Genomic DNA, 18,732 nt, shown 5'->3' on the forward strand with positions numbered 1-18,732 from the left:
TAAATCCTAACCACAAAGCCTCTCTAAACAAAAATTAGGAATGCATTTTTGTGAGACAAAACGTTATATTTTTCCTCAAAGCCTCTAGCAGATAAGTGTAAATATTTTACCCACATAGGAAATACACGTGAACATGGAAAAATAAATGTAATTTTAAAAAATATCTAACAAACTATTCATGTATGACCAGGACATGATCTTCATTGTCCGTAAGTGTATTTCTTCACAAGAAACTCCAGAGCATTAGGACTCTCAGATCTCTGCGCAAAGTAACTTGTTCCTATGTTTACTGGAAGCAAAGTCCCCCTATCCCTGGTGGGCCATGGAGATACAGAAAGAAATTTTATCTAGTCCTTCCCATTTTCATCATCTCAGACAGAAACTTCTGCTCTCTTACAGGCACCAGATAGCCCAAAGTTAGGGAGCCAGGGCAGCAAAAAATCAGATGCTTGTTGCTCCTCCTGCACCCTGTTAGGCTGCCGACTGGGAGAAGCCGTGTTCCCAGCTCTGCAGGAGCAGCTGAAAACTGGGCTTGATCCAAACTGGGCACCTCTCCATGCTGCTTTACAGCAGCCTGGCTGGTACTTGCAGAAGGAAGGTGTTTGGCATCTCCTGCACCTTGGAGAGCACGCAGAGCACGCTCCCGAGCCATGCAGGCAGTCCCTGCGGCACTGCGGTAGGGCCAGTTATCTCATCCATCTTGTCAGCCCCCTGCTCTCGTGGCTGCAGGTCACGGGGCAGGACAAGGGGCCTTTCCTAAATGGGCTCTGTCTCACCTGAACCGTTCTCGCCAGGGAGCTGCGTGGGCAGCCTGAGCCCGGACTGAGCCCATCAGTGTTAGTCCTGTGAAGTGAATTGTGTTTTCTCAGGGTACAGCTAAGAGCGGAGTTCTTGTATGCTTTACACTAGCATATGATTGTTCCTAAAGGTCATATTTATTTCCCAGTATCCTACACGTGCCTGCAGTTAGAATAAGCCCCGAGCATCCTCATATGTAAAAAGCTTTTGCAGGCTTGGCGCTCCCTGCCTAAAGGAAGGGGAAAAGTGAGGAGGAGGAGTGTGGTTAAGGAATAGTATGTTGTAAACATAAAATTATTTTATTCTGCTGTTTATTGACTGTTGTTACTAGCAGTAACAGCATTGTTATCAGGAAACAGGTTTGTAACAGTTGTCTATCTTCCTTAGGTAACTAATCATGCAGTGTTGCATCTGCATTGGGTATATTAGTACCGCTGGACTTTGGATCTTCCTTTGTTAATCTTATCAGGATGGTTCATTACAGCCAAGCGTACGTTAGATGGTAAAGTTACTCTGTACAAGTATGTGGGATACCCACAGCGGTGTTTGGAGAGGTGAATGCTCTACTGGCCTCTCACCTATATAGGCCACAGTGGTCTCAGAAAATGTGGTTTCAGTCTTTTACAGATGCTTTGGAGACACTTAAGAACTGTACTTAAAACGGAAGGGCGTTAGCCCACTATTACTGGTCTTCACTAATGTGACTACTTATGTTGCTTCCTTCTTCCCTCTGTGACTGCAGAGTGGCATCTATAGCGGAGTCACAAGTCCATGTACCAGGTCTAGCTTTTTAGGTTTGGGACAGTAAGCTTAAAATTCTTACAAGTACACATTAAAAAAAACCAGCACTGGTCCAAGGGTACATTTTATCCATTTTAAGCCTTTGACGGCGACGTGAAGAAATCTGGTATTTGGCAAGAAAAGGGGGAGCATTGGGTTTTTTTGCAGCAGATGGATTGCCTTTTAAAGATGGTTGTTTCAAGTGACTGGAAAGTACAGTACATTGGCATGGGTTTCAGAGAAGGTGGCTTATGGGAAGAGAGCAAGGTGGTAAAAAGAACATAATTTCTATTACAGCACTGCAATTTATCACGCTAAGAGTATAGTAAGGAAAGATAAGTAAGATGGGGCCAGAGCCTTTGGCTCTGTCTGTTATTAAGCTACACAGCTGGAGGAGGAGCTGGCTGGTGTCTCTGGTGGCAGAGAACCCTCTGAGCTGACTCGCTTGGCTCTTCTCCAGTGTTTGCTGGGGAAAGAACGCACGCCAGCATGCTTTGTTTGGAGAAAATGTAATCCAGAATAGCACATAGCTTTGGATACCAGGCTTGAATGTCAGCTTTCATATAGCACTTCCAAATGTAATCACCTTTTAGTTGTATTGTTGACTATTAGATCAGCAGGTCAGCAAACAAGAGTTCTCTGGTGTTTTATACAGGTGCATGTAGGCGGGTTTGTGGGATAGATTAATTAAAAAATAGTGCATGGAATTGCATTTGTCCGCAGCATGTACTAGAACTCAGGAATTATCACATTTGCAAGTTTATCTAGGACAGTGTCTAATTTAATATCTAATAATATTTGGCAAAGTCAGATGTGACAGGTAAAAATGCAAGGCCACTAACACAGGAAAATATATCAATACATCTTAACGTAGATTTGAGGGCCATTAAAGCTATTCTTCAGCCTGTATTCATTCATCTGAGTAGTTTATGCAAACTGAAATGCAAATAGGGCAGCTGGCTCCTCACAGACATGCAGGAAAAGGAAATTGGCTGAAAACTACGGTGTTTGGGTTTTTTTAAGTGTGTTTGAAAAATTTAAGACCTTTCAATAGAGAAAACATCATACAGCATTGCACGTTTTAGCTAGAAATAAATTGGTAGTCTAGCTAGTGAGCTACCCTAAAGAGGTTATGGCTCAATATTTAGCTTAACTTGTAGTTACTCTGGCAGTTTGTCAGCAAATTTTATATAATTAAAGGGAAATTAATTCAGTCTCCCGATAAGAGCAAAAATTCTACAGAGAAGGAGGGGAAGAAAATGTTCTTACCTAAAGGCATCACCTAGGAATTACTTGGCAAAATACAGAGTTCAAGAAGAGTCTCAAACTCACAGAGGTCATGGAGCCATCGTGCACTGCCACAGGCAGGTTTACTTATCTCTGCATGAAGTCCACAGTGACTTTATGCAAGCTAAGCATAAAGTAAGCTTACATGTGATGATTTGTTAGTCTTAGCTGGTTTTACAGTTCTGTTGTTTGTGAAGCATACTGTTTGAATCGGCTGTAATCAGTACTTGAACATTGGTATCAGCATGATTGTTAAACTGGTAAATAGATGTTACTATAAGCGATCAGTCTTCCAGAATTTTTCTCTCCGTCTGGTTTTAACATTCTCTTAGCAATATAGCTAAACTCGAACGGTAACACACCACACACATCACCCTCCCGAAGAGTCAGAAATGCTCAAGACGCATGACTTCATTTACTGCTCTGGTTAACAAGATTGGACAGTTTATGAGCCTATTCCTAACTAACAAATAGGTTTCCTGTTGCTAGTCAACGCAATTCCCAATGTGTTGCCATCGCTAGGCTGGCCATCGCGCAGAAGTGGCCTGGTATGCATCAGCTGGTTCTTGTCTGTTGGTCTGCTTTCTTTTACAAAGGTCGCATAGCATTAAGGGGTTGTCATCGGGGCAGTTAGGAGGAGTGAAACTCGGTGAAGTCATCAGCAAGTGATCAGTTAGTTGCTAACTTGATCAGTTAATAAAGTGTGTTTATTTCTCTTCAGGAAAGAAGAAAAGAATTTGAGAGCAATCTGCAAAAGGCTGGTTTGGAACTAGAAACGGAAGATAAGAAGGTAAAAAAAAAAAAAAGAGAAAAATTAGGACCAAAGAAATAGACCTGCAAATTACTAATTAATGTACACCAGTTTGTTTCTTTGAGACAAATTACAAATTTTTCTAGCAGATTCCATTGGAGTACGACTAATTTAAGTGAAACGAGCTTAATGTGTCTGTTTGAGTTATTTTTCCAGATATGTTCATAAGAATTGTGGAAAGTAACTTTTACTTCAGGAGGAAGTGATGGCTTTTGATTTCATAACAAAAAGAAAGCAGTTCCAAAATAGCTGTGACTTCATTTAAACACATATAAATGGGAAGTATGCTCACAGCTAGATTTAATTCCACCTAATAACTAGTAACATGTTTGGAAGCCAATGAATAGATTAGCGTATGCCCACTGGATGTTGTAATTACGATGAGGAAGGACTCTGGTGTAACAACTTGAAGATGTTTGATTAGTGTTACTGTTTTGTTTAATAACTGAAGAACACGGGATGCTGACTTCTTCAGTCAGCGTGCTCTTTTTTTCTGCCAGAGATTGAGTGGGGCAGAATAACTCTTGATGAAGTTTAGGCTCTGTAACATCCATAGATGGGGATTCATTGAGCAACATGTTAAAAATACCTTCTGACTGCCATTTTCTCCTGTCTATGCAGAGGAGCGCTAGAAGAGCATAATACTGCGGGGTGAAGCCTGGGATAAGATTATTCATTATCATAGCTGTGAGGCTGTAACAGATCTGAGCTCTGGTTGGTAACTCCTTTTTGCAAGGAGTCTTGCATGCTCTGCTCCGCTGTATGAAAACTGCCCCCTCCAGGAAAGAGAACAGCTTTACAGTCTAGCACGGTGGTCTGCAGGACGCGTGGGCTGCCAAGTGGCCAGCCCGGCACAGCAAAAACCCTTGCGTTTCCGATGCACTCAGAGTGTAATGAGAGTTTTCAGGCCTCAGTGTACAAGGTTAATGTAGTTTGAAAAGCCTTTGTGAGCTTTTAGTAGTGCAAAGATTATCTTTATGAACAACCAACCACTCGGATAAGCTTTTCAGTTTAAAAAAAAAAAAATATAAAAATCTCCCTATTCCCCCCCCTTTTTTTTTTTAAAGCTTTCAAAAATATGCACAAGGCAATATATTTTGTATAGCAACTATTGTCATAAATCTTGCAATAAAACACAGTTTAGTCTGATGTCTGATTTAACTTTTCTGGGGCAGGAATCTGAAGATGGCAAGATTTATTTTGTGAAGATCCATGCCCCATGGGAGGTTCTGATCACGTATGCAGAAGTGCTGAACATTAAAGTTCCCATCAAGGAAAATGACATTCCCTCAACGGTGGAGAACCCCCTGGACTGTCTGCTTGCACCGCTGAGGCTTCCCGAGAAGGTGATGCACCCTGAACCGGATTATTTCACGGCCCCATTCAGCAAGGAGAAGCAGGAGCTATACCTCATTAATGACGAGAGCACTTTCTTCTCACCATCCATGAGAAACAGAATAGTACGTATGTGAATTTGTCTACTTTTATTTACGTGTAGATTTACACCATCCTGTAGGAATATTCATGCAAGGAAGGAGTATATAAACTGTGATATCTGTGGGTAAATGTGAGGAAGCCTAGATGCCTGTGCATCTTTCTTACAAATCTGGAAGAGTATATGTTGGAATGGATCTTCTAGATGTCTACAAAGCAAGCGTGCCCTCAACAGTCTCATACAGGGTAGAGCCTTCTGAAGAAACACTTTTTGCTTTTGCGTATTACTCTTGCAGATTACACACAGTGCACAACCATTAAAGGTTTCTGTTAAATGTATTAATGTAGGGGGGGGGCAAAACCGGGGGCAGGAAAACCGCAACCATGGACTTCCGGAGGGCAGACTTTGGCCTGTTCAGGACGTTGGTTGAGAGAGTCCCGTGGGAGACGGTCCTGAAGGGCAAAGGGGTCCAGGAAGGCTGGACGTTCTTCAAGAAGGAAGTCTTAAAGGCACAGGAGCAGGCTGTCCCTGTACACCGTAAGAAGAACGGGCGGGGAAGACGACTGGCCTGGCTGAACGGGGAGCTCTTGCTGGGACTCGGGAAAAAAAGGAGAGTTTACCACTTGTGGAAGAAGGGGCAGGCGACTCAAGAAGAGTACAGGGATCTCGTTAGGTCGTGCAGAGAAGAAATGAGAAAGGCGAAAGCCCAGCTAGAACGCAATCTGGCCGCTGTCGTTAAAGACAACAAAAAAAGTTTTTACAAATATATTAATGACAAGAAGAGAGCCAAGGAAAATCTCCATCCTTTATTGGATGCAGGGGGGAACATTGTCACCGAGGATGAGGAAAAGGCTGAGGTACTCAATGCCTTCTTTGCCTCAGTCTTTAACAGGCAGACCAGTTATCCTCAGGGTACTCGGCCCCCCAAGCTGGAAGACAGGGACGGTGAGCAGGATGAACCCCCCGTAATCCAAGAGGAAGCAGTCAATGACCTGCTACGCCACCTGGATGCTCACAAGTCTATGGGGCCGGATGGGATCCACCCGAGAGTGCTGAGGGAGCTGGCGGAGGTGCTCGCCAAGCCACTTTCCATCATTTATCAGCGGTCCTGGTTGACGGGGGAGGTCCCGGACGACTGGAGGCTTGCCAATGTGACACCCATCTACAAGAAGGGCCGGAAGGAGGATCCGGGGAACTACAGGCCTGTCAGCCTGACCTCGGTGCCGGGGAGGATTATGGAGCGGTTCATCTTGAGGGCGCTCACAAGGCATGAGCGAGACAACCAGGGGATCCGGCCTAGCCAGCACGGATTCATGAAAGGCAGGTCCTGCCTGACCAACCTGATCTCCTTCTATGACCAGGTGACCCGCCTAGTGGATGAGGGAAAGGCTGTGGATGTGGTCTACCTGGACTTCAGTAAGGCCTTTGACACCGTCTCCCACAGCATTCTCCTCGAGAAGCTGGCGGCTCACGGCTTCGACAGGGGGACTCTGCGCTGGGTCAAAAACTGGCTGGACGGCCGGGCCCAGAGAGTTGTGGTGAATGGAGTCAAATCCAGTTGGCGGCCGGTCACGAGCGGTGTTCCCCAGGGCTCAGTACTGGGGCCGGTCTTGTTCAATATCTTTATCGATGATCTGGATGAGGGGATTGAGTGCACCCTCAGTAAGTTTGCAGACGACACCAAGTTGGGTGGGAGCGTTGATCTGCTCGAGGGTAGGAAGGCTCTGCAGAGGGACCTGGGCAGGCTGGATCGATGGGCCCAGGCCAACTGGATGAGGTTCAACAAGGGCAAGTGCCGGGTCCTGCACTTCGGCCACAACAACCCCATGCAGCGCTACAGGCTTGGGGAAGAGTGGCTGGAAAGCTGCCCGGCAGAAAAGGACCTGGGGGTGCTGGTTGACAGCCAGCTGAACATGAGCCGGCAGTGTGCCCAGGCGGCCAAGAAGGCCAATGGCATCCTGGCCTGTATCAGCAATAGTGTGGCCAGCAGGAGTAGGGAAGTGATCGTGCCCCTGTACTCGGCCCTGGTGAGGCCGCACCTCGAATACTGTGTTCAGTTTTGGGCCCCTCACTACAAGAAGGACGTTAAGGTGCTGGAGCGTGTCCAGAGAAGGGCAACGAGGCTGGTGAGGGGTCTGGAGCACAAGTCTTATGAGGAGCGGCTGAGGGAACTGGGGTTGTTTAACCTGGAGAAAAGGAGGCTGAGGGGAGACCTCATCGCTCTCTACAACCACCTGAAAGGAGGTTGTAGCGAGGTGGGTGTTTGTCTCTTCTCCCAAGTAACTAGTGACAGGACGAGAGGAAATGGCCTCAAGTTGCGCCAGGGGAGGTTTAGATTGGATGTGAGGAAAAATTTCTTTACTGAAAGAGTGGTGAAACGTTGGAACAGGCTGCCCAGGGCAGTGGTGGAGTCCCCATCCCTGGAGGTATTTAAAAGACGAGTAGATGAGGCGCTTAGGGCCATGGTTTAGTGGGCATGGTGGTGTTGGGTTGACGGTTGGACTCGATGATCTTAGAGGTGTTTTCCAGCCTCAATGATTCTATGATTCTATGATTCTATGATTCTAAATGGCCTTAAAGCAGGAAAGGTCTGAAATCCCTGTGTTTGAATCTCAGGTTAATTATATTCTTACACGTTGCCCATATGGAACAGAAGAAGGGAAGAAAAAATTTGGGATTAAGAGGCTGCTAAATAATGGCACCTATTCAGCTGCATATCCTCTTCATGATGTAAGTATTTTAGCTTTCTGCTCCCTTGAGCATTTCCCAGTGTTCTTACTCTTTTACCTACCGTGACATTTGCTGTTTCCAGCAGAAATGAAAATGCACTCAAACCCTTCCATTTGTCCCAGTAATTGATTCTGTTTTATAATACGCAAGACGTATCTGCCAGCCCTACTATTTGGCTTTTATGTGCTGAAATGTTTCTTCCTATGCATGCATACAGGAGCTGAGTTTCTAGGGTATACTTATGTGTCAGTCACGTAATGTGTAAGAGACTTATTCCATAGTATATTCCTATAACGTTTATGGTACAGATTATGTGGTAGTACATTAGAAAGATTATAACAAGGAATGAATACCTCCTGCAGATGCATACATTCAGCAGTGTGTGTGTGTGTATAGGGTGTGTACATATATATACTGTAGTTACGTAAACACTCTTGGGATCATACCATGTTGGGACTGAAGTCAGATGAGTTGCATGAGCCCTGCAGTTCAGTGTGGGGTGGTCGCTTGTCCATCTCCTAGTGAGCTTTGGTGAGCAACTGCAAATACTGGAAGTATGGTCAGGATGGTAAATACCAGTGTTTATTTTTGCTGTAGGGTCAATTTTTAATACAACATTTGCGGATTTAGCCCTGAAATCCCTTAGAGAAAAGGAGAGAGATGGGTTACTGTATTTTACTGATTTGTTTCTTTTCTGTTTTTTTAGTTTCTTTATTTTCCCTTCTGAATGTTGTGTTTAATTTGTTGCTTAAATCTTAAATTCTCTCCTTCTTTTGAATAATTATTTGAGATTTGTCACAATGCCTTAGTGAACTTAAATTGCTTATTTATATCTGTGAATTCTACCACAAGATATTTTTAAATACTTCATACAGATTTATATTTTTAAGTGTTTTTAAATATTTTTCTCTCCCTTAGAAAATGAAAAGAAATGGATGAATGGACATTCTTTAGGTTTTCAGGGGGAAAGTTTAGCTGATCAGAGTCTAGGCTGTAGAAGATTAGTCTAGGCTGGGAAGCAGACTGTTTGTACTGTTGGGACTACCAAAACCACAGATAATAAAAAGCAGTTGTACTAGAATCTCTTCTATACAAGTACAACCAACCTTAAATGCTAAGAAAGCCTATGAAAAAATTCCAAAATCATGAGACAGATTCACAAATCATTGTCTAAAAAATAACTATTTAACCTTTTAAAATATTTTAAAAATGCAAACTTTAGGTTGTTTAAACTTCTTGATTTCTATTTAGAAACCAATTTCCATGCTTTTCTTTGATTGAGAGACATTCAGGAAACAAAGGAAAACCAAGATCACAAACTGAATATTTGATATAGCCAAGTATTTCTAAAGGCAATGTTCTACAACACAAAATAAAATTACAAGAGCTGTCAGAAACTGCGGTTATTTTGTGCTGTTTAATTTCTAGGAAACTGATGAAGTTCCAAAATTTTCTTAGCGTTTGACAGGTGGATACATGATAGTGATGAACACCACTGAAGTTAATTAGCGTCAGAATTTCATTTTGCATATCCTTGCATTACAACTTCAGAAACCGCAGCATGGCATACATTATAGTGCTGTGGCTGGAGGCAGGAAACAACTTTAATTTATATCCCCTAGTTTACATCTCTCGGTGAAATGCTTTTGGCTGTGCAATTTACAATGAGAGCCTGATTCAGAAGTACAGAGGACAGGATTTAAATTTGCATTATTTTTAATGAAGCGGGAGTAAAACGGTGGTTTTCTACTGTAGGGAAGCTTGAACTTCTGCAATTGCATGTGCTACACCAGTGTAAGGGAACAAACCGCTCGCTGCAGTAATCTGCCGGTGCAAATGAGTATGTTGTACTAGCCCGACACTGGTGTAAAGTAACATGATGTGGTTACAGTACAGGTTGACTTAATGTCTAAGATTGATAAATGCTTTCTGAAAATGTGTATTATCTTAAAACATATATAAAAAGGGTTCTACTTAAAGTGGTGAAGTAGAGTGATAAGTTTGAATTACAAATTAGTTTAATTGGCATAATCTTAAGAGGGATGCAACATCATCATTAATATTCATTTCTTTTAATGTAGTATTTGAGTCTGTCGATGAGGTGTTTTGCCTTTACTCTGATTTGCTCGCAGTGCCAGTACTGGAAAAAGGCAAATGATCCAAACTGTGACAATGAGAGATACACGCTGTACATGGAGTGGGCCCGTTTCTTGCGGTTCTACAAAGAACAGCCTTTGGACCTCATCAGGTAAAATACTGCCTGTGTTTTATTATATTTACTTGGCTTTCACTGTAATACAAGCGTGTATTCATTTGTAGCTTGATCCTGCTGGGAAATTTTTACTACTTTTAAGATCCGATGAGAATTGGATACTTAATGGGGCACTAGGTCCTTGGAGGACATGACACAGGTTTCTACTAGCAACTAGAAAAAGCTTTGTCTCAAATGAAGCCTCCTTCAATCTAGCCAGTGCTGCCGGGGTCAGGTATCTTACAGATAATTCAGCTGTAGAGGAACACGTACGAAGAATACCTTGCATTTTATAAGCAATATCTGCCACAGTTTTTAAAGATTGATTTGAAATTTTGAAATTTCAAGAGAGATTTGAAAAAACACTGATAAAATTAGTTTCTGCAGCTTGACTCTTAATTCAGTGCTAAACGCAAATTTAAATGAACCTTACCCAAGATTTCTTTGTTTCAGTTCATATGATATAACAAAACCATTACTTTATTCACGGTTTACAGTTGCCCCGTTTGTTACACAACCAGTTGTATTTCTGGGAATTACCCACTCATTCTTACCATATGAATCAGAACTGTTGTGCCCAGTTTCATTTTGTATAACTCCTTGGAAAATCAAAAAAGTAAATCTTCATTTACATTATCCTGTGGGAAGGGGAAAGAGTGATTTTAAAGCTGGAGCTTCTGCTAGGAGGAAAAAAAGGGTCAAAAAAGGCCATATATTGTGTTCATTCAGCTTGTGTAACTCCTCACAGCTAGTTTCAAACCCCATTTTTCCAGTGTACATTAGTGTATTTACTCTTCTGTTAAATGAGAATTTTGCCAAGTGTTTCATTTTGACTCTGGCCAGTTTGCTCTATTGCAGTTTTAAACTTTGCTTTGTATTCCTATTAATTGCATTTTTTTGTATTCAGGAAGTACTATGGTGAGAAGATTGGAATCTATTTTGCCTGGCTAGGATTTTACACCGAGATGTTATTCCTTGCAGCAGTTGTTGGCTTAATTTGTTTTCTTTATGGCTTGTTTACAATGGATGAAAATATGAGCAGGTGAGTGTAACGCTGAGAATCTCCTGGGCTTATAATGGGAAAAGCTAAGCAACGTGAAAATTTTGTTCTTGCAAAAAAACAGGTAACAAGGTTTTAAATCTTGTCAGAGCAAATTTGTTCTTCATCTGTCTTTATTGACTGAAGTGGTGGTGGACAGCTATGCAGAACTTGTGACTATTAATTAGTAAGACTCAATTTATAGGTGAAAAGCAATATTTTATTGCCTTTTGGCAATAGCTTTTAATATTGGATTACCTGCAATGCATAAAGTCCTAAGAGTACCACTGACATCTCTCAAAATTGTTTTGAGTGTTTATTGTTGCCTTAAGCTTTTCTATTTTAATCTCTCTTGCAGAGTAGTCCGTTGACCTTTTTGTGTAGGTCGTCATTTGTACTAACTACCAAAAGCACGAGTACAGGACAGATCAGCAGTGTTCTCCCGTCAAAGAGGGATCCAGTATCTTAGAAATCAGAGTTTGCTTCTTCTTAAATAAGCATTGCATTTGTTTCTTCAAGGGTCCCAAGATTTATTGTATTCAAGGATTTGGGGGGGGGGGGGGGGGGGTTGACATTTCATTGCTCACTGTTTTTTTTGGTTTGTTTTTTTTTATAAGAAGGCTTCCAGAAAATTTTGAGTTTTAACCATAAAAGATGAATAACAAGTTAAAATTCTCACCCATTCCATTGAATTACGTCATTTTGAGACTTACATTTTAGCTAGGTTCAGAATTCACCTGGGAATACTGCTATACATGTTCAGATTTCTCTGGATACTGAAGGACCACCATAGGATTGTAAACTTCTCCCACTGTAGTAGTTAAATTGAAGTAGCAAATTTCACTGTAGATAGCAAAGCTGAATTAATACCTCTGCTTTAGAAAAGGTGTTTTGAACACATTACTAACCTGATGAGAAATAACATGGTTTCTGTCTCACCTGAAAGCAGTGCATGTGCAGTACAGCTCCTTACAGGCTTCCGATTCATTACCGATAGAATTGGAAAGCCCATACCAAGTGAATTGCTAGTTCTGCTCCTTGTAGCAGCTGCTACATTTCTTGGCTTGCCCTGACCAGCTACAGGTTAACACCAGTGAATGTGACAAGACTTGGCATCTTCTCTGTGAAGCTGCAGATGTTGAGCTTTGAACAAATGAAGCTGTTAATTTTTTTGTTTTTTAAATAAATTTCATATAGCAGCTCTTAAGATGCTATGAAAACAGATACTGTACAATATTTTCTCCTCAGCAAAGAAATCTGTGACCCTGCAATTGGAGGAGAGATCATCATGTGCCCTCTTTGTGACCGAGAGTGTGAGTACTGGAGACTGAACACCACCTGTGAGTCCTCAGAGGTCTGTATCTGGTTCTCCAGCCACTTGTCTTTTTTGTTCATACTGAAAACTCTTTTGGTACCGACCTGTTCCTGCGTATTCTGTTGCAGTATTCCCATTTGTTTGACAACGTGGCAACTCTCTTTTTTGCCATTTTCATGGGCATATGGGGTGAGTACATTTGATAAGTTTTATGTCAAGCAGTAAGGAGATCTTGGCCAAACTGCTGAGGGAGCCTGGAAGTGGGAAGAAGAGGAATAATGGCTTCGCTTTAATATCCTGCCTCAGATGCAGAAGTGATAAAAGAGTAAAAGTAATTTAAAGTTACAGAGGGATTGGACTTAAACAAAACCAAACAAAATACAGCAGATATCTAGGATATCATAAGCATTGCATACTCTAACTGCTAACATTTGTTTCTTTCCTTAGTAACCTAAAACAGAGTGGTCCAGCCTTACACAGTCCTTCTAAGAGTCCTCTCTGCTGAGGCCTGCACATGATCAGTGTCCCTGTGAGGGAGTAGAGAGCTTTTGTGTCCTTTCACTGGATGGTGGTCCAGCACTACCACTTCATTAGCAGCACTTTTAGGATGAGAATCAGTTGGCTTCTATGCCAATGAAGTTCATACATTATCGTATGTTTTGATGATGCAGAAATAGGTGGATTTCCTGACTCCCTCTATATGCATGGTTTCACACCAAGTGATACTTGTTCAGACTTTTAAGATTGTATTGTCTTGAATACATGTTCTTTTCTTAAACTGTGTGAAGGTTTATAGATGCAGGATAATGTAGTTATTGTTCTTATTTCCTTAAATACCTTGTCTCCTGTTTCATACTGTTTGTATGAAATATCATCATTAAATCTTCAATTTGAATATAGGTATTTCATTAACACACAAAGATCTCTGTGTGCTAATAGAAAACCTATTTGTGTATTTGTTATCAAAGGACCTAGCCACTAACTTTTTTGTAGAAAATTCTCAAAAAACCAAAAAATCGAATAAGATGTTGTATGGCTGTTTTCCTAAACTTTTCTTGGTTTTAAGCACTAGCCTTTGAGTGACACGGATTAGTCATTCGGGAAGTACCAGAAAATGTTTTTAGAACTGCAGAAGATAAGCTTTCCTGTGTTTGTGTAAACCGTAAAACCTCTCCACTTCAAATAAGAACAATCAGATTACCAAAGGGTTACATTTTACAGTAGTTTATAGAGGGCTTTTTAAATGTTATATAATAGTATAACTTTTATAGTTGTTTATTTTATATATGAAATCAGTTCTCTCTAGTGTCTTAAAAATTTCTTAAGCCAGCCTCACTCTTGATCGTATGAAAAGCATCAGACGTTCACCGTCTTTAAAATGACCATGATATCAAATAATCATCAGAAAGCAACAGAAATCTTTGAACATACTACTTGAAAACAGTTCTGCTTATTTGTAATAGTTGTTCATGTGTTACAGGTTTATACACAAGCAATTAGTTGAATCATCGTGTTCCTTTGTCAGTTCCGTGTTGCTATTTGCGTATGAAAAGTAGTTAAACTGTAATTGAACATGGTCGTCATAACCATGGAAATACCCATATTCTGTCTTGGCATCTTCCTTGTCATCCACTTCTGGAATTCAGTTAGCTAATTAATTACTTAATCCATATTGTCATCTTAGCTGTGAACTTTAATAGGTAGTCAATAAAAATAGATGGGTCACACTGTGAGGATAAATGCTAGATCGCAGAATAGAAGCCAGTGCAGAAATAAGTTTAACTTAGTTCATGAACTTGTTCACTTCTCCCTTAACTGTATTTTAACATTTCCAAATTGCAGTTACACTTTTCTTGGAGTTTTGGAAGAGACGGCAAGCTAGACTGAAATATGAGTGGGATTTGGTTGATTTTGAAGAGGAACAGCAACAACTCCAGCTGAGGCCTGAGTACGAGGCAAAATGTACCCAAAAGAAGAAGAATCCTGTAACTCAGGTAATGAGCCTGCTGGGTTGACATGCATGCAAATTCAGTTGTGTGCTGAAAGATAGTTTGATATCAAAGCAGGATTTAGTAACACATTGTTTTCTCACTGAAGGCGTCCAGTTGATGAGTGCTGAGGTTTGCGCTCTGATTGACTAGTATCAGACACAAACACTTCAACTGTCGAAAGCAGCGTAGCTGTGTTAGCATCAGTAAGTTCTGGAGCTGATAGCCCTGCCTTTCAAGGGTCTGTTTACCCTGGCGCAGGGCCACTGCGGCATGGCTGTCCTGCTTTCCAGTCTGAAGGTAGCAGTAACCGAGGGCGCTCAGCACTTCAGCCTCCTCTTGCACGTGACAGGCATGCCCCATCTCTTGGACCATGGCTCTCTGCCTGCAGATGTCTTTTGTTACCTAGGCTTTTGACACAGAATAAATGAGAACATGGCGGGTTTTTGCCTCTGGAGTGTGCATAACTTTCATTAAGTATCCTCTATTGATTTTAATTTTCACAGGAAAGTGATATATTAAATCAGGAACACAAAGGCGAAGTTTATAGCTTTCACTTGGCTAACACCATCTTTACAGGGTCCTTCACGTTTCAAGGTAGCATTCTCTGAAATCTTCGTGCCTTTAAAAGCACTCTTTCTCATCCCTGCACAACATACGAAGGAGCAGTTGTCTTGATCTAAATATACAAAAGTGGGACTAGCTGTGGTTTTGTTACTGATATACAGCCACTTTGGGGAATGCTAGAGAGATGAAGGCTGCTGAAGCCCTTTGTCTAAAATCTAATTGAGATACAATTAACCACACTACTTAACTCTGTTAAATGCTCTATGTAAATACCTACTAGATGTTAATTGTCTTCATTTAAATTTAATTTAGGTAGGAGTTAGTTGACAAATTTAGGGATCAGATGGTTGCATTCCAATACAACATCTACCATCTTAACTTGATGTATTTTTAAATCATCCTTCCTCTTCCTAGAATTGCATATAAATAACTTGTTTTCACTAGTCATAGGTAGACTTAGATAACACAGTCTTCAGAAAAGAAATAGAAGCTTAGCCAGAACATGGGAAGCAGCACTGTTACATAAACAGTAGCCCTGTCTTTCAGGGTTTCTCTCCTTAATTATTAGGAAATATATACACTAATCTTGTTTCTCATGAGAGGCAGTTTTTCTGTCTCTCTTTCCTCTTCTGCACATGCAGCAGTAATGCTGTTGTTTCTTGTACGCTGTAGTCATGCAGAGATCTTTGATGACCATGCACTGTGATTTTGAGTGTAGTTCTGCCGAGGTACTGATTTCTGCATGCTCAGGAAAACAGTCAGGTAAATCATTTTTTGATTAGCTAGTTCACCTAACTGAAAACAGATCCTTGCCTGTTGCGTATTATTTGCTAGTTTGCATCCCTTTGTATGCTCAGGCTCAAAACCTCCACTTCCTTTCATGGCTGCACAGTGACCAAAACCAGCTGAACCATCTGTGGTTCTGCTGCAGTTGAAGGAAAGAGCTCGGGGAAATTGCACAGGCGGCATGGCCCTTGTGTGCTCTGAAATAATGGGCTGCAGCAGAGGGTAATTGTGTGAGGACAGGGAAGTAATGGGCTGACCCGTAGGCAGTGGTTACGTACAGCATGGACCAAAACCCATAGTCTGGGGAGGTGAATCAGCTGCAGCAGCAGCCAAAGATGGCATGGGTGAGGTGCATTTGTATAGCTGTCCTGAGAGAGAAGATTGTTCTCTCTAAATTCATGCAGATCTCTTGGGTAGGATGATTTATTTGGACTTTATTTTGGAAACAGAAGTTGGACCGTGGTATGTTTTTCTTATCTCAGAGTGAGATACTGCACTTTTTTGTGCTTTCTAAGTATGCATTAACAATTACCATAAAAATTCAATGACTGTACAATCCTTTTATTTTATGACACATCAATTTATTACCTTGGTGGATTTTCAGAAGCTTTTGTGAGGCAGGGTTTAGCAGTGATCCTTATCAATACCCAGTTATAGTAAACCATACGGGTTGGCCACACTGTAGTGTAATTTCCTTTCATTAGGTAATGTGCAGTACTGAACATGGGAAAGGACGGTGATTTCAAGTAACTTAATTCTGCATACTGATAAGATAACATGGATACGGGTCACTGAGTTTCTTCTGTCCCAAGGCTGGCTTTGCTTTGCTCAGAAAATTGTTTCCTGGCCTCGATTCCAAGTTCTAGGTGCACTGAAACAGAAATTGCCCATCTTGAGGCTTTAATTAACACCTCATGTGGTCACAATGCTGAACTATTTAGCTAGATCATAGCTAACATCTGGTTTTGCTGATTACAGTAGAATCTTAATTTACATAAATAATGAAGCATTCCATTCAAATTTGGGCTCTGTCATTGCACATTATTGCCTACATTTTGTTCTAAAGTAGAAAACTTGTTGAATAGTCTAGAATGTGCGAAACGTCTGTTCTTAGTATAGAATATATGTATTATTAATACGTAATAGGTATAAAATGTTATGAGCCTATGTAAAGCCACCTGATATCTGTGCTTGTATCTTATCTTCAGCTGTTTTTTATAGTTCTGTTAATAGAGCCTTTAACTGTTTTCATCATCAAACAACTTGTTGTGACTCGAGAGTACAGTATTGATAATTGTGTTTAGTAAGTATATTTAGGCAGATACAGGCAGTATATCTCGCCTGAGAGAACAGCACGTTGCACTTTAAACAAAATCACATCGGTATGAGCATGCCGATTGACTGAAGAATATCGCCATCGAGAAGCCGCGCTTGTAAAACAACTGCTACTGCTTGGTGGTGTCAGGGAGAAATGTGCAGCTCAGTTATGGCCGTTGTATTCAGCGTAATTACACTGCGTTACACCAGTGCATTCGGCACGTTCTGGGCTTTTGTGCAACAGGAAATAAACTCTCTTCAACACCACTTTACAGGTTCAGTATCTTCTGTTGTCAAAACAAGCATTTCCTGGTTCAATATACTTACTGATAATATACTATAATATATATTATAATTATAATATGTATTATATATACTATATAATATAATATATTAAATTATTATAATATAATTATAATATATAATAATATAATAATATATAATAATATAATTATTATAATATAACTATATATATATACTATATAATATAATATATTGCGCTCACCTGTAGTAATCGGTGCCCCTGTGTCCAAGAGGAGCGTAAGCATACTACAATGCCTTGTCCCAAAGATTTATCAAATTCAGATTATTTTTTTACTAAATATTCTTCCACTGGCATTAGTTCTTAAATGATCCTTTCTTAATACGTGTAATCTGATATTTTAGGAATTAGAGTTGGTTGCAAAAAAGAGACCTTTACACGAACATGGAAAGTTGTTCATGTGCTATATGGGGATACTCGCTTGGGTAAGACCTAGCTGCCTGATGCTGCAGCAGAGATTGGCAACTAATGAATGTAGCCATTTCTTCAATTAAAAAAAAAGAATTGAAGGAGTGGAGAAAAATGCTCTCTGGCTGTGTGGAAAAACACGGTACATCCAAATAAATCTCGACATGCAGAATTTCTTAAAGTTCAGTCCAGTTTTGGACGCAGAGCTGTATGACAGCTGACGTAGCATTACAGTAATAGTTCTGTCCTGTTCATCTAACGAAGGAGGTGGTCTTTTTCTTTCAGCTACTGATTGATTTTTGCGAAGGTTTAACCATTCTTTCCCAGTACTGTCTTTACTTCTGGCATTGTTATGGCCACTTCTGTCCTGATCTTTTTTCTCCCCCCAGCACATTCAAAATCATGTCCTATCTGCTCTTTTAGAGAGGGGAGTTCTGAATGGTTTTCCTCAGATGTGGGCACTTTCACACAGCTGATGAGAGCTCTGTGTGCCGCTTGATGTTAGAATAAGATTATGGATTTGTGAACTGTGCTGTGCTTGCTTGACTGTTTCAGGAGATGGAGCCTTATTTGCCTATAACTAGCCAGGCTGTGCGGTTCTGCATCTCAGGAACTACAGTGTTGTTCTGGGTGAGCATCTTTTTGAATCATCATTTTAACATACATCAGAGTTGCTGATCATCACTAATCATGACATTAACACAAACTGGTTTTAATCCTATGATATTAACACATGCTTTTATTATCGTCCTGCAGATTTCCTGCTGTCATGCAAAATGCGCTTCAATTCAGATTAAAAAAAAAAAAAAAAGACCTTGGAAATCTGTCATTAATTAGTAATTTGATTGGACATTTTAGCATAGGGATAACTTTTTCTCTGGCTTATGTGCTGTTAACA

The 18,732-nt window shown here is 40.8% G+C and overlaps 1 protein-coding gene across 7 annotated transcripts in view; it reads left to right on the top strand.

Moving 5' to 3' along the window:
- Nucleotides 1–18,732, top strand: part of ANO5 (anoctamin 5) — a 65,525-nt gene that overhangs the window by 32,592 nt on the left and 14,201 nt on the right. For 5 of the 7 annotated variants that reach the window (XM_076343834.1, XM_076343828.1, XM_076343831.1 and 2 more), the window contains 9 exons: nucleotides 3,587–3,655; nucleotides 4,852–5,136; nucleotides 7,728–7,841; nucleotides 9,923–10,089; nucleotides 11,000–11,134; nucleotides 12,380–12,485; nucleotides 12,575–12,635; nucleotides 14,289–14,440; nucleotides 18,390–18,464. In XM_076343834.1, the coding sequence (XP_076199949.1) occupies nucleotides 3,587–3,655; nucleotides 4,852–5,136; nucleotides 7,728–7,841; nucleotides 9,923–10,089; nucleotides 11,000–11,134; nucleotides 12,380–12,485; nucleotides 12,575–12,635; nucleotides 14,289–14,440; nucleotides 18,390–18,464 (1,164 nt within the window). The remainder of the gene's footprint in view (nucleotides 1–3,586; nucleotides 3,656–4,851; nucleotides 5,137–7,727; nucleotides 7,842–9,922; nucleotides 10,090–10,999; nucleotides 11,135–12,379; nucleotides 12,486–12,574; nucleotides 12,636–14,288; nucleotides 14,441–18,389; nucleotides 18,465–18,732) is intronic. The other 2 variants (XM_076343835.1, XM_076343832.1) reach the window with 1 other exon arrangement.

Source organism: Aptenodytes patagonicus, chromosome 7, assembly GCF_965638725.1.
Source record: "Aptenodytes patagonicus chromosome 7, bAptPat1.pri.cur, whole genome shotgun sequence".
Lineage (NCBI taxonomy): Eukaryota > Metazoa > Chordata > Aves > Sphenisciformes > Spheniscidae > Aptenodytes > Aptenodytes patagonicus.